General features: G+C 43.8%; 1 protein-coding gene across 1 annotated transcript in view; it reads right to left on the bottom strand.

Moving 5' to 3' along the window:
* The window catches only part of LOC117361317 (aldehyde oxidase 1-like), a 174,901-nt gene that overhangs the window by 35,029 nt on the left and 124,507 nt on the right, over positions 1 to 15,365 (bottom strand). Inside the window, exons 26-27 of the mRNA XM_033946482.1 lie at positions 8,069 to 8,296; positions 522 to 617 (exon numbers count right to left, since the gene is read on the bottom strand). Coding sequence (XP_033802373.1) covers positions 522 to 617; positions 8,069 to 8,296 — 324 coding nt within the window. The remainder of the gene's footprint in view (positions 1 to 521; positions 618 to 8,068; positions 8,297 to 15,365) is intronic.

Here is a 15,365-nt window from a genome sequence, read left to right as displayed (position 1 = left end):
TTCTGCTCCCTTTGATCTTGGGCAAGTCACTTAACCTTCCATTGTGTAATGTACAAGCTTATCCCCTCCCCCCCTTTTTACAAAGCCATGTTAGGCTGTTTTATCGCTAGCCATGGCAGTGTTAGCTCTGACGCTCAGGAATTCTATGAGCGTTGGAGCTAATACTGCCGGCAATAAAAAAGCCTAACATGGCTTTGTAAAAAGGGGGAAAGGGGGTTAGACTGTGAGCACTCTGGGGTTAGGGAAATAACTCACCTTGAGCTACTACTGATTAAATAAATAAATAGACACTGCATTGTTTCTGTATGTATTGATGTGTATAAACTGGCTTTATACACAGAAAACCAAAATTACCCCCATTACATTCTGACAAAGCTTGATATACCACAAGTCAATGGCACCTAACAACAATATTACTTGTTACTTATTACTACTATCATCAAATGTTTGCAGTTGGATTTTTAGAAAAATAGTTTTATGTATAATGTATTTGTGAACCATGCTTATGTTGTTGCAAATACCTGTATAATTTTGGTGTTCAAACCTTGGCCCATTTCGACACCACTGTGGTACACCAATACGGAGCCATCCTTGTAGACATGAACCAATGCTCCAGCCTAGAACCAAGTAACAGGATTTGATCAGAACACAGACACTTCTATTTTACATTATGTAAATTCCAGCTTGCCGCCTTGGCTAATCAGAAAGTAGATATGAGCATACATAACATTCCATATGCTAATCCATACCTTTAGACTACATGCGCTGTACTCTTCTGTTGATTATTATGGCTGGCATGAGTGGATTAAAAGGAAAAGTTCAAAAGGGCCCTACTGGCACACTAATTGCAGTGTGAATAATCAAGGAAGAGCAAGCACATAAATGGGACAGGGCTGATTTCTTCTCAGTCCAGAAGAGGAAGGGGATGGGACTTGATGATGCGCTGCTTTTTCTGTGTGGTTATACAATCAAAGTGGTTTATATATTTTAGACAGGTACTTATTTTGTACCTGGAGCAATGAAGTGTTAAGTGACTTGCTCAGAGTCACAAGGAGCTGCAGTGGGAACTGAACTCACAACCTCAGGGTGCTGAGGCAGCTGCTGTTATCACTAGGCTACTCCTCCACTCAAAAAGACCAAGTACCATGTGTATTTGAATTTCCTGCAGATTTGAACCCACCACCTGGTAAAGATGGAGCAAGCTGCATTAACCACTGAGCCACATCAGATTTTCCTCAGAGGAACTGAGGAAGGACTTCAAGAGACAGACAGCGACATTCCCTAATATCAGTGGCAAAATCCAACGGGTCACTGTAGAAAAGATGAGCGATTCTCAAAGAACCTCGCAGGCAAATGAGGTTTGTGGAGGGTCACCTAATTTCCATGTGAGCAGTTGCCCGGTGGTAGCGACTGGCAAATGCGCAGAATAGTCCGTGAGAAGAGGCGTAAGTGTGCACATGTGCCTTATTGTAGCACAATATGGGTACCTGTTATTGGCAGTACCAGCAAATGCTACATCGTCATGTCAGTCATAGATGTGCCAGTACTACTGGATGGAGGAGAAGGGAGGGAAGGGTCAAGCGCACACATATGATGCACCTTTAATACATGCACTCAATAAGCACCTCTAATTCACGCGCTAGATGCGTGCTTTTGAAATTTTTTGCCCATTAATTTATGTTATTAGTGTGTGTTTTTTGAATTTTTATCATGAGCCACAGCCAGATACATGCACCTGAGACATGCTTTCAATAGTACAGGCACCATCGGACCAGTCAGTAATTTTGGACCATTAAAACCCTGTGCTTTGCTTGGAGAATCACCCAGCAATGATAATATTAATGATTTCATTGTAATACCATAGTAACATAGTAAATGATGGCAGATAAAGACCCGAATGGTACATCCAGTCTGCCCTAACATACATTCTCTATAATTTAATGATTTAATTTAAATTGTTCTTTTTATTAGATATTTCTGAGCCAGAAACCCATAGCTCTGCCTGGTACTGTACATAGGTTCCATCTACTGGAGGCTCCATCAAAGCTCATTCCAGCTCATCTAAACTATCCCAGACCATCCTCAACTTGGGCTGCTTGCAATATTGATGATAAATAATCTGAGAAGATTAGCTTGTATATCTACGTTTTAAAAAAGAATATAATCAAGAAAATTTTTTAAGAATAAAAAAGATAAATGAATATCTATATATATAAAATCGGAGGTATGTGTGTATGTGTGTGTGTATGTGCCGCGATCACGCAAAAACGGCTTGACCGATTTGAACGAAACTTGGTATGCAGATCCCTCACTACCTGGGATGATATGTTCTGGGGGTCTCGCGGCCCACCTGCACACGTGGGCGGAGCTACAAACAGAAAATCTGATTTCACCCATTCAAGTCAATGGGAAAAATGTAAAAAGCTGTGGGACCGATTTGAACGAAAATTGGTATGCAGATCCCTCACTACCTGGGGTAATATGTTCTGGGGGTCTCACGGCCCATCTGCACACGTGGGCGGAGCTACAAACAGAAAATCTGATTTTACCCATTCAAGTCAATGGGAAAAATGTAAAAAGCTGTGGGACCGATTTGAACGAAACTTGGTATGCAGATCCCTCACTACCTGGGGTGATATGTTCTGGGGGTCTCGCGGCCCACCTGCACACATGGGCGGAGCTACAAACAGAAAATCAGATTTCACCCATTCAAGTCAATGGAAAAAATATAAGAAGCTGTGGGACCGATTTGAACGAAACTTGGTATGCAGATCCCTCACTACCTGGGGTGATATATTCTGGGGGTCTCGCGGCCCACCTGCACATGTGGGCGGAGCTACAAACAGAAAATCTGATTTCACCCATTCAAGTCAATGGAAAAAATGTAAAAAGCTGTGGGACCGATTTGAACGAAACTTGGTATGCAGATCCCTCACTACCTGGGGTGATATGTTTTGGGGGTCTCGCGGCCCACCTGCACACGTGGGCGGAGCTACAAACAGAAAATCAGATTTCACCCATTCAAGTCAATGGAAAAAATGTAAAAAGCTGTGGGACCGATTTGAACGAAAATTGGTATGCAGATCCCTCACTACCGGGGGTGATATGTTCTGGGGGTCTCGCGACCCACCTGCACACGTGGGCGGAGCTACAAATAGAAAATCAGATTTCACCCATTCAAGTCAATGGAAAAAATGTAAAAAGCTGTGGGACCGATTTGAACGAAACTTGGTATGCAGATCCCTCACTACCTGGGGTGATATGTTCTGGGGGTCTCGTGACCCACCTGCACACGTGGGCGGAGCTACAAATAGAAAATCAGATTTCACCCATTCAAGTCAATGGAAAACATGTAAAAAGCTGTGGGACCGCTTTGAACGTAAATTGGTATGCAGATCCCTCACTACCTGGGGTGATATGTTCTGGGGGTCTCGCGGCCCACCTGCACACGTGGGCGGAGGTACAAACAGAAAATCAGATTTCACCCATTCAAGTCAATGGAAAAAATGTAAAAAGCTGTGGGACCGATTTGAACGAAACTTGGTATGCAGATCCCTCACTACCTGGGGTGATATGTTCTGGGGGTCTCGTGGCCCACCTGCACACGTGGGCGGAGCTACAAACAGAAAATCAGATTTCACCCATTCAAGTCAATGGAAAAAATGTAAAAAGCTGTGGGACCGATTTGAACGTAAATTGGTATGCAGATCCCTCACTACCTGGGGTGATATGTTCTGGGGGTCTCGCGGCCCACCTGCACACGTGGGCGGAGCTACAAACAGAAAATCAGATTTCACCCATTCAAGTCAATGGAAAAAATGTAAGAAGCTGTGGGACCGATTTGAACGAAACTTGGTATGCAGATCCCTCACTAACTGGGGTGATATGTTCTGGGGGTCTCGCGGCCCACCTGCACACGTGGGAAGGGTGGGTTCACCCAAGAATGTATTTGTTCTTGCTCCTGGAGGTGAAACTAAAAATGTTGTTTATAATCAAGTTTTGTGTTAGTTGTATTGTATTCATTTTGTCAAATATTTCACATTATAATTTGATTATTGTACTTTTTATAAAGCTGTAAAAAAATATTTTCATTCACCACTATAAAGTATCTTTATTTGAATCCATTTACAGTGTTATTGCTATAATTAAATACCCGTGCAATGCCGGGGCATCAGCTAGTGAAGAATAAAAATTAGAAAATAGGGAAGGGGAGGTTTTTCAGGATCAATGAATGAAACGTGGAACCTTGTCAGACTTGGCCAAGGTTTATTCCATATTACCAAGCAGGTTTTGAGATCCTTTTCCTCCCCAATCCACACCTTATGCTTTGAATAGGGGGATCTTTTTGTTGATTAAGTAATATTTTCAAATAACAGTGAAAATTTTAAAATTAAAAAAATTTTTTTAAAATAAAAATTCTAAAACATTGTATAGCAGAAAATTCTTTAATGTTTTATATGATAATGGATTATGTGGGAAGGAGGGTTGGGTTTGGGGAGGGGATAAGAATTTATGAAATGTATCAATGATTGTTTATAAGTGATGTATTTATTGTTAATGTGAAGGAATAGTTCATAACACTTAATGTAATTTTGAAAATGAATAAAGAGTATTAAAAAAAAAAGAAAATTCTGCAATCCTAATGAGAAACAAAATTGTCTTACCTTCCAGAGTTTTTGGGCAGTGCTCGCATGTGAAGTGAGGTGCCCAAGGTTTATCTTGATCCCCAACAGGCATGCTGAATTATGCCTTGTAAGTGTCGCACATCTTAGCAGATGCTTCTATGGACTAGTTTTTCCCTCTTGTCTTGATAAATTGTTCGCATACATAGCAAAATGATTCTGTTGGATGTTTGCAGCCTCTGGATGACATCTAAAACAGTGCAGATTTGTTACCACTTAGGCAGTTGGAACTGAACTGAGCTACTAGTTATATTGACTGAAAGTTCTTGAAGGCTTCCCTAGATCAAACACGAAAACAAAGGCACTCAATTTCCACGGCACAGACTTCGCACGCATGGGAGATTTCGTCCATTGGACGCTGCAGGACCAAGTGGAGACCGACGAAGTAGAAGCTAAATGGTTAACACTGAAATCAACCATACATGAAGCAACTAGCCGCTTCATAAAATCAGTAAATAAACGACAAAGAAACAATAAACCCCAATGGTTCACCGCAGAGATCTCGCACCTTGTTAAGGAGAAGAAAAAAGCATTTCTTTCCTACAAGTGGACGGAAACAAGAGAAGCTATCATGGAATATAGGACCAGACCTACAGCGGTCAAAATAGCAACTAGGGAGGCCAAACTTCGTGTGGAAGAAACTCTAGCAAAGAACATTAAGAAGGGGGACAAATCCTTCTTCAGGTATATTAGTGATAGGAAAAAGAACACAGACGGGATAGTACGCCTTAGCAAACCGGATGGGAATAACGTGGAAGCAGATTCAGATAAAGCAGAACTACTAAACAAATACTTCTGCTCGGTCTTCACTTGCGAGGCATCAGGACACTGTCCTCAGTTAGAGGCTAAGTCAAGTGCGGATGACCCGTTTCAAAATTTTGAGTTTACACCAGGTGAAGTTTACAGCGAACTGTCAGGACTAAAGGTAAATAAAGCCATGGGACCAGACAATCTGCACCCAAGAGTGCTCAAAGAGTTGTGCGATGTCCTGGCGATACCGCTAGCCGCACTCTTCAATCTCTCCCTAAGCACGGGGAGAGTACCCTCGGACTGGAAAACAGCCAACGTCATTCCTCTGCACAAAAAGGGTTGCAGGGCAGAGACTGCGAATTACAGACCGGTGAGTCTCACATCAATAGTGTGTAAACTCATGGAAACTTTAATTAAACGCAAATTAGACACGATCCTGTATGAGGGGAATCTACGGGATCCCAATCAACATGGATTCACCAAGGGTAGGTCCTGCCAATCCAATCTGTTCTTTGACTGGGTGACAAGGAAGCTAGACTTGGGAGAGTCTATGGACATCGTGTACCTGGATTTCAGTAAAGCATTTGATAGCGTCCCACACCGCAGGCTGTTGAGCAAAATGAAATCGATGGGGTTAGGAGAAACACTAACTACTTGGGTCAATGATTGGCTAAGTGGAAGACTTCAACGGGTAATGGTTAACGGTACCCTCTCTAAAACATCGGAGGTGACCAGCGGAGTACCGCAGGGTTCAGTCCTGGGCCCACTCCATTTCAAAATATTCATAGGGGATCTGACTCAGGGGCTTCAGGGTAAAATAGCATTATTTGCCGACGATGCTAAACTATGCAATATAGTAAGTGAATGTAATTTACAGGATAGTATGGCACAGGACCTGCTTACATTGGAAAGATGGTCCTCGACCTGGCAACTGGGCTTCAACGCTGGGAAATGTAAGGTTATGCACCTCGGTAGCGGTAATCCATGCAGAAATTACACCTTGAATGGAGAAACTTTAACTAGTACTTCGGCGGAACGAGACCTAGGAGTAATCATCAGTGCAGACATGAAAACTGCCAATCAAGTGGAGAAGGCTTCATCTAAAGCAAGGCAGATGATGGGATGTATCAGTAGAAGCTTTGTCAGCAAGAAGCCTGAAGTCATAATGCCATTGTACAGAACTATGGTGAGACCTCATCTGGAATACTGCGTACAATTCTGGAGGCCACATTACCGTAAAGATGTGCTTAGAATCGAGTTGGTTCAACGGATGGCCACCAGGAGGATCTCGGGGCTCAAAGGTCTCTCGTACGAGGAGAGACTAAACAAACTACAGCTCTACACTCTAGAAGAACGTAGGGAGAGGGGAGACATGATTGAGACATTTAAATACATCACAGGACGTATCGAGGTGGAAGATGATATCTTCTTTCTCAGGGGACCCTCTGCCACTAGAGGGCATCCGCTCAAACTCAGAGGCGGGAAATTTCATGGCGACATCAGGAAGTATTTCTTCACAGAAAGAGTGGTTGACCGTTGGAATGAGCTTCCAGCGCAGGTGATCGAAGCCAGCAGCGTGCTGGACTTTAAGAATAAATGGGATACCTATGTGGGGATCCCTATGAGGGTCGAACTGGAATATCGGTCGCTAGGTATAGACTTAAGAGGATAGGTCAGTAGGGTGGGCAGACTTGATGGGCTATAGCCCTTTTCTGCCGTCATCTTCTATGTTTCTATGTTTACTCTAAGGGGCCCTTTTACTAAGGCCTAAGGCCAAAATTAGTAAGACAGTTGCTTACTGTTGATTTTGGCCCACAACAATTTGGAAATTACCGTAGGTCAAAAGAGCATGGCTCGGTGGTATGTCTGCCGAGAGGCACTGTGGTAACAGTGCATCTGAAAAGTCCTTACCCCCTGCCTTTTTAAAAATGGTAAAGAATCTTGCACAGTGCATTGTGGATATACACACCCCTTCCTCTGCCATCTCTGCATACAGCCGCAGTAAGCCTTACAGTTTGAATTGCCATACAATAAATCTTTTTTTACCTGCGGTGCACCCAGTGGTGTAGTAAGGGAGGCCAGGAAGGGAGGACTGCCCCAGGCGCCATCTTGATGTGGGCATTGGCACCTCTCCACTCCCCCCATGCCATGCTCACCCCCTCCCTTCCCCCCTCCCCATACCTATTTAAATCTTCACCAGCATGAGCAAATTCTCCAGCACTGGGGTTACTAGATTTTCTAAAATCTGGACCCCTAGACCCGCCCCCAGGTCCAGCCAGTTCCACCCATCACTACCCTGTTATGCCCCAGTACCACCTCAATCCTGCCCTAGCCCTGCCCCCTGCTGCATGCTCTTGTCGGGCAGGAGGGCATCCGCGCATGCGCGGATGCCCTCCCGTCCGACGGAAATTTGTTGGAAGCTTTTCAAAACCAGGACAAAGTTCTGGGTTTCGAAAAGCTGTCTGGACCCCCTGGATATATCCTCAAAAGGAGGACATGTCTGGGGAAATCTGGATGTCTGGAAACCCTATTAAGCACCAAACACTTGTTGATCAGTTAAAGAATTGGGCCCCCCACACTCCATTATTATTAATTATTACCAGCAACCTGACTTTTAGGAAGTACAAAATGCTGACCTGATGATAAACTTTTTCAACAAATCCCACACTGAATTTGAGAGGAATAATGGCAATTCCTTTCTTCTTCCAGCAGTTTAGCTTGTTGTATTCCTCAATGCGGGCTCTTCTGCTGTGATAAGAAGACTTCTTCAGACATTCATTCCAGCATCTGCACAAATTTGTTGCATCAAATTCTTGTCTGTAGTGTGTTAGGCTAATTCCTTTGTACATGTTTATCTCCCTAACCTGAAAGAGAATACACACAGGGGAGACAATCTTAGGTCTTATGGCAATGAGATAAATATATTTGTTACATAAGTGATCTGTTCAGCTGGCAGTGATCAGTGTGTGAATGTGCATGTGTGTGCTTGAAGAGGAAGAGTTCATGCATTTGTGTCTGTGTATTTCTGATGAATGAGATCAGAAGAGTGGTTTCTCTGATAAGGTGGTATATCAAATAAAATTAATATAATATATATGTTTGGATGTGTACAGAATTTGTGCCTAAGGAATTCTCTGATTGGCTCAAATACCTCAGGCTCCTCTCAAGGGAAGAGCCCGAGGTGTCTGAACCAATCAGTGCCTTAGGCCCCTCCCCGTGCATCACATGATGCACCGGGGAGGGGCCTAAGGCCCAGTGTTGTCAGAAGAAAGGAGGAGCAGGAGGTGCTTTGAGTACCTCATGCTCCCAACGTTAAGGTACGAGTTACAGGGCATGGGGTAGGGCGGGGAGGGGGGCCCCTGGTGGCAGGAGGGAGTGGGCCATTTTCTTCATGGCAGGAGGGAGTGGGCATCCCTCCTGCTATTTGTGGGTCACTGCATTTGTCGGGGGCGCGCATTTGTTGGGGATTGTTGGAGGAGGGCCGGCGGTGGGGGATTAAAACATTTTTTTTATGGGACAGATATTTTGTGTGGATAATACATGTAAAATATCTGTGCCATTAAAAAATAAAAAGAAAAAAAACCCCAAATCCCTGGCAGAAGCCCTGACAACAGTGATAGGAGGCTGCTTCCCCTGTCACTACTGTTAGGGCTCTGCACATGTCTCAATTACTCACTGAGTGACTGAGTCGGTGGGTTTGCTTGCAAATGATTTGCATCTCCATGCAAATCATTTGCATGCAAACTTAATAGTGAATCAATCGCTGTTGGAAAATCAGCCAGAGAATCGGCCAGCAGCGATTGAGTTGCTTGTTAGTGAATCTAGCCCTTACACCCCTATTCTATAAATCAAATGCATAATTTCTATGGCACACAACTTCAATAGGGGTGTGAACCTGGAGGGGCATAGAGGCTTGGTAAGCTATTAAGTGCGATATTATAGACTAATGTCCTTTAAGCGCCTTACTGCCAGTACTTATGCACAAGCACTTACACCAGCCTCTTTGGCTCTTTCTATTCAGTGTCCAACTGAAGAAGACAGTATTTCACATATTAGAAGGTTATTTAGATGATATGTGTATGTTACAGTTGGGTTTCCAAAGGGTCATCTAATCTAATCTTCTTTTTCTGCGTCGCATATACCTAAGCAGGCTCAAGGCAACTTATAAAGAGAAGAGAGGGGAGTGAAGAGAAAATGGAAGGAGAAAAGGGGAAACATGGGGCAAGGGAAGATCTGAGAAGTTTAAGTATCAAAGAGGCTGGTTTTCAGTTTTTTCCAGAATGTGGTGTAGTTGGGTTCTGTTCTGGTCATTTCAGTGAGGTTATTCCAGGTTTTCACTTCAAGGAAGGTGAGCATGGAGTGAAAGATTTGCTTGTACTGGAGATTCTTTGTTGAAGCGAGGTTCAGTAGTATCCTGTTAAGGGTTCTGTGGGAGGTAGACCATGCTTTTGAGAAGAGTTGGATGAGTGGAGCCACTGAGTTTCTGTGAATTATTTGGTGTATGATGCATGAAGTTTTAAATTTTATTTGTGATGGGATGGGTAGCCAGTGTAGTTGCCATATGAAGGCTGATATCGAGTCGTATTTTTTCAGATTGAAAATTAGTCTTACAGCTGTGTTTTGTATGAGTTGCATTTTGTGGGTCAGTGTTCTGTTGATACCCATGTAGGCAGAGTTACAGTATAGAAACATAGAAACATAGAAATAGACGGCAGATAAGGGCCACGGCCCATCAAGTCTGCCCACTCCAGTGACCCTCCCTATCTATCTTTGCGGATAGATCCCACATGTCTATCCCATCTGGCCTTAAAATCTGGCACAATGCTGGCCTCAATAACCTGAAGTGGAAGACTATTCCAGCGATCAACCACCCTTTCAGTGAAGAAGAACTTCCTAGTGTCACTGTGCAGTTTCCCGCCCCTGATTTTCCACGAATGCCCCCTTGTTGCCGCGGGACCCTTGAAGAAGAAGAAGTCTTCTTCCACCTTGATGCGGCCTGTGAGATACTTGAATGTCTCGATCATATTTCCCCTCTCTCGACGTTCCTCGAGTGAGTAGAGCTGCAATTTCCCTAACCGCTCCTCGTACGGGAGCTCCTTGAGTCCCGAGACCATCCTGGTGGCCATTCTCTGGACCGATTCCAGTCTCAGCACATCCTTGCGGTAATGCGGCCTCCAGAATTGCACACAGTACTCCAGGTGCGGTCTCACCATGGATCTATACAGTGGCATAATGACTTCAGGTTTACGGCTGACGAAACTCCTGCGTATGCAACCTATGATTTGCCTTGCTTTGGATGAAGCTTGCTCCACTTGGTTTGCAGACTTCATGTCTTCCCTGACAATCACCCCTAAGTGTCTTTCTGCTTCAGTTTTTGTCAGATTCTCGCCATTTAGGGTGTAAATCTTGCATGGATTTTGGCTTCCCAGGTGCATGACTTTGCATTTTTTGGCATTGAAGCTGAGTTGCCAGGACCTAGACCAGTGCTCCAGCAGAAGTAAGTCATGCACCATATCGTCTGCCATTGCTTTTTTGTCTGTTGTGCTTTTGCTCACTACATTGCTCAGTTTGGCATCATCGGCGAATAATGTTATTCTACCTCGGAGCCCTTCTGTCAAGTCTCTTATATAGATGTTGAACAAGATCGGGCCCAGGACGGAGCCTTGTGGCACTCCACTTATCACCTCCAACATTTCGGAGGGGGTGCCATTCACCACCACCCTCTGAAGCCTACCCCCAAGCCAGTTCCCAACCCATTTGGTTAATGTGTCGCCCAAACCTAAAGAACTCATCTTGCTCAGCAACCTGCGGTGTGGCACGCTATCAAATGCTTTGCTGAAATCCAGGTAGACGATGTCCAGGGACTCACCAACATCCAGCTTCCTCGTCACCCAGTCAAAGAAGCTGATCAGATTGGATTGGCAGGATCTCCCCTTAGTGAATCCATGTTGACGGGGATCCTGTAGATTCTCCTCGTCCATGATCCTATCCAATTGGCGTTTGATTAGGGTTTCCATTAGTTTGCTCACTATTGAAGTGAGACTCACTGGTCTGTAGTTTGCCATCTCTATCCTGGAGCCTTTCTTGTGTAGTGGAATGACGTTAGCCGTCTTCCAGTCCATCGGGACGTTACCTGTACTAAGGGAGAGATTGAAGAGCGCGGATAGCGGTTCCGCCAAGACATCACCCAACTCCCTGAGTACCCTAGGGTGTAGGTTGTCAGGCCCCATTGCCTTGTTGACCTTGATTTTTGACAGCTCGCAGTAGACACTGCTGGGTGTAAATTTGAAATTACTAAACGGGTCTACTGATTTAATCCTTGTCTGTGGCTGAGGGCCGATTCCCGGCGCCTCGCGGGTGAAGACTGAACAGAAGTATTCATTTAACAGTTGGGCTTTTTCCGAGTCCGTCTCTACATAGTCCAGCTGTGTTAGGATCATCGACTGTACAATCAGAGCAAAGTAATGTTGATGAAAGTACGGCCTGATGAGTCTTAGTTGTCTCATGGTGAAGAGGGACTTTTTCTGAATATTAGAGATTTGGGCTTCCATGGTTAGTGTGGAATCAAGAATGCAGCCTAGAATTTTGGAGGTTTTATCGACTGTAAGGGTGTGGCCAGTTCGGAGAGTGATGCTTGTCGGTGCTGTCTGTTGGGCTGTGTGGAAGAATAAGATTTTGGTTTTGGTTTGGTTTAGTTTTAGCTTGCTGATTGTTGCCTAATTTTGGATTCTTTCAATATTGGTTGATACTTTGTTGGTGACATCTGACTGTTTGATGTTTGTGGGGATGAGGAGCAGAATGTCATCTGTGTAGGACATTATGCTTTCATTATCGAATTTTATGTTTCTGAGAGAACTCATGAAAAGGTTAAACAGGATGGGAGAAAGTGGAGAACCTTGAGGCACCCCACAGAAAGCCCTCTAGGGTTTGGAGATCTCTTCATTCTTTTTAACGATGTATTCTTTGTTTTGTAGGAAATCAGAGAACCATTTTAGCACTGTTCCAGTTATACCAATTTCTGACAGTTTTGTTAATAGAAGGTGATGATCCACAGAATCAAAGGCAGCTGAAATGTCAAATTGCAGGAGTATTGCCTGACGTCCCATACTGAGTAGGTGTTTGGTTTTTGTGATTAAAGTGAGAATGAGAAGTTCAGTGCTGTGTTGTTGACGGAATCCAAATTGGGTTGGGTGGAGACATGAATGTTGTTCGATGTAGATTGCAAGTTGTTTACTTACGTGGGTCTCGATGATTTTTGTTAGAATAGATATGCCAGCGATGGGTCTGTAGTTGGAGGTAATGGGGAGATCTGCCTTTGGATTTTATGGTACGGGTGTAAGTGCTGTTTTCCCCATTGTTTCTGTTAATTGGTTTAAGGAGGTAGTGAGAAGGTACTGGTGATCCAGATGATGATTTCCTCGGGTGCGGTTGCAAGGAGGTAGGTGGGGCATTTGTCTAGGGGACTGCGACACGCTGTCAGTTTGGATAGTAATTTTGTTGTTTCTGAGATGGACAAGCTGTAGAATGAAATCCAGATTTGGTCTGCATTTGTAAGTTCTGTGGAATGTCTTGGAGTGTCAAGAGAACGATTTTCCGTGGTAATCACTTTGTCTACATCGGATTGAACTGTCTTGATTTTATTTAGAAAGAAGTCTGCTAGTTCTTTTGCAGTAATTTTGTTGGGGTGACCAGTGGAGTCTTGGTTCGGTGGGGTAGTGAGCTTTCGTACCAGGAGGAATAAATTTTTTGTGTTTAATGCTTTGGTGTCTAGTTTCGAGGCGTAATAGTTTTTCTTGGCTTCCGATAAGTTGAGTTTGTATTTATTTATTGTTTTGCGCTAAAGTATTCTGTGTTCTTGCATTCTGCTTTTTCTCCATTGCCTTTCCAGTCGTCTGATTAGTTGTTTGTCTGTTCTCAGTGATTTGGTGAACCAGGGGGAAGTTTGATGTTGCTTTATTTTTTGGGAGTGGAGGGGGGTAAGGATGTCTAGAGTGTTGGTTATGGTATGGTTCCAGTTTGCTAGCATTGTTGTAGTGTAGTTAGAAGGGGTAATCAGGGATTTTGTTACTATGTTCCAGAAGAGGTTTGGTTGTGTCCTTCTTTGAACTAATTTGTCTTTACTGGTGGCTGTCATTCCGGTTCTCCGTAGAAAGGTTTAGGTGAAAGTTTAGGAGGTAATGGTCGGTCCATGGTACAAGGGACCATTTGATATCTGTAGTGAGATTGGCTGGAGTGGTTGCAAGTATATCTAGGGTATGACCTTTTTCGTGTGTGGGTCCTGAAGGCATTACAGTGATTTCGCTGTCGTCGAGTAGTGTTTTTAGCTTGTGGACATCTTTGTTCTCCATGGATTCATGAGGGAGATTGATATCGCCGAGTATAATCAGTTTTGTGTGTTGGCATGTCAGGTTGGTTATTAGTTCTGTCATTTTGAGGATGGAGCTTGATTGAGAGTTGAGGGGTCTATAGATCAGAAGAATTCCAATGTTGTTGAGTGTGGAGATGGGCTTGTCTTCCAGTTTGCAGATGATATATTCTAGATCTGGGTGGGTAACCGAGTCTAATTCAGTGATGGTATATGATCTTTTGTATATTATTGCTAAGCTGCCACCTCACTAGTATTTCCTGGGGAACTGAAGTATGTTATATCCTTGTGGGCAGAGGTGTGGATGTTCTGGGCCATCTAGGTCCTTTAGCCATGTTTCAGTGATGAAAAGTAGAGCCGAATTGTTAGAGGTGATTAAATTATTTAAGAGGAATAATTTGTTCATCACCGATCTAGCGTTGACGTACATGCATGGGATGGGGATGAAGGTTTTTCTATTTTTCAGTTCAGTTGTTAGTTTTATTGGTTGTAGATTGCTGTGGGGTTTGAGGAGAGGCTGTTTTTGCTGTCTTTTGTTTTGTTCCAGATTATAGGGATAGCATTTTTGCAATTTTCTTGGTATTTCATAGGGTTATTTGGTGGATCTAGGGGTCTTGATTTCTGTTGTTTGGGGTACCTGGAGGGGTGACCATTGCTGCTAGGAGGAGTGCTGTGTATTGCTGCGAGACTGGAAATGCATAGTATCGGGAGAATTTGGTTGGAGTGGAGATTTCATTTTGAGGTCTGAAGGTGGAGAGGGTAGTGAATTTATATTACCATCTTGGGTTACTTTTTTGGGGGGGAGGAGACGTGAGAGAAAGAGGGTTAGCAGGAGTTTGAGGAGGTATATTAGTATGGTGGGTAGGGAGTTGAATGGATGAGTCTGGGGGGACTGAGGAGGCTAAATTGTTTAAACTTGGTGCTGCAGGGGATGGCTGGGGTTTGAGTTTGAGGAGGTATGCTAATGTGTGGGCAATGGATAAGTCTGGGGGTCTGAAGAGGCCAAATAGTTTAAAGTTTGGTGCCGCAGGAGGTGTTTGGAGGCGGAGCTCATCTCCCACTTGACCCGACCTCTGTCTCCTGTGGTGGAATGCTGGGCTTTCTTGGGGCAGTTCCCGGTAGCAGTGGAGCTGCCCTGAAGAGGCAGGAAGAGGCAGGTCATGGGACAGAAACAGTGTTATCTCTGAAAAGTGATATTCAAATGGCTGCAGAAGAGGGCCTTGACACCTTGATGATGACCTTGAATCTCTGCTGCTTTTGATATGGAGAGAAAAGAAAGTAGAAATGAGAAGGAGAGATTAAGAAGTTATTAGGTTAAAAAAAAATTAAAGGCTGAAAGCATCTTTAAATAAGAAACTTTTCAGGTTACTTTTAAAGCGGGTCAGATTAACTTCCTCTCTTAGATGTTGTGGCATAGCATTCAACAAACAAAAATTGACCCTTAATACTCCACAGACCCGAAGATCAATCAAGGCAAGAACAAAAACACTGTGGAGACGACGATGTCCAAGATGCAGGTCTTTATTAAAAATACAGTCAATTAATCTACATGACGAGATGTCAAGGAC

This window comes from Geotrypetes seraphini, chromosome 5 (genome assembly GCF_902459505.1).
Source record: "Geotrypetes seraphini chromosome 5, aGeoSer1.1, whole genome shotgun sequence".
Classification (NCBI taxonomy): Eukaryota; Metazoa; Chordata; class Amphibia; order Gymnophiona; family Dermophiidae; genus Geotrypetes; species Geotrypetes seraphini.
The sequence above is the reverse complement of the archived record's forward strand: the minus strand, read 5'-3'. Positions and strand labels throughout refer to the sequence as shown.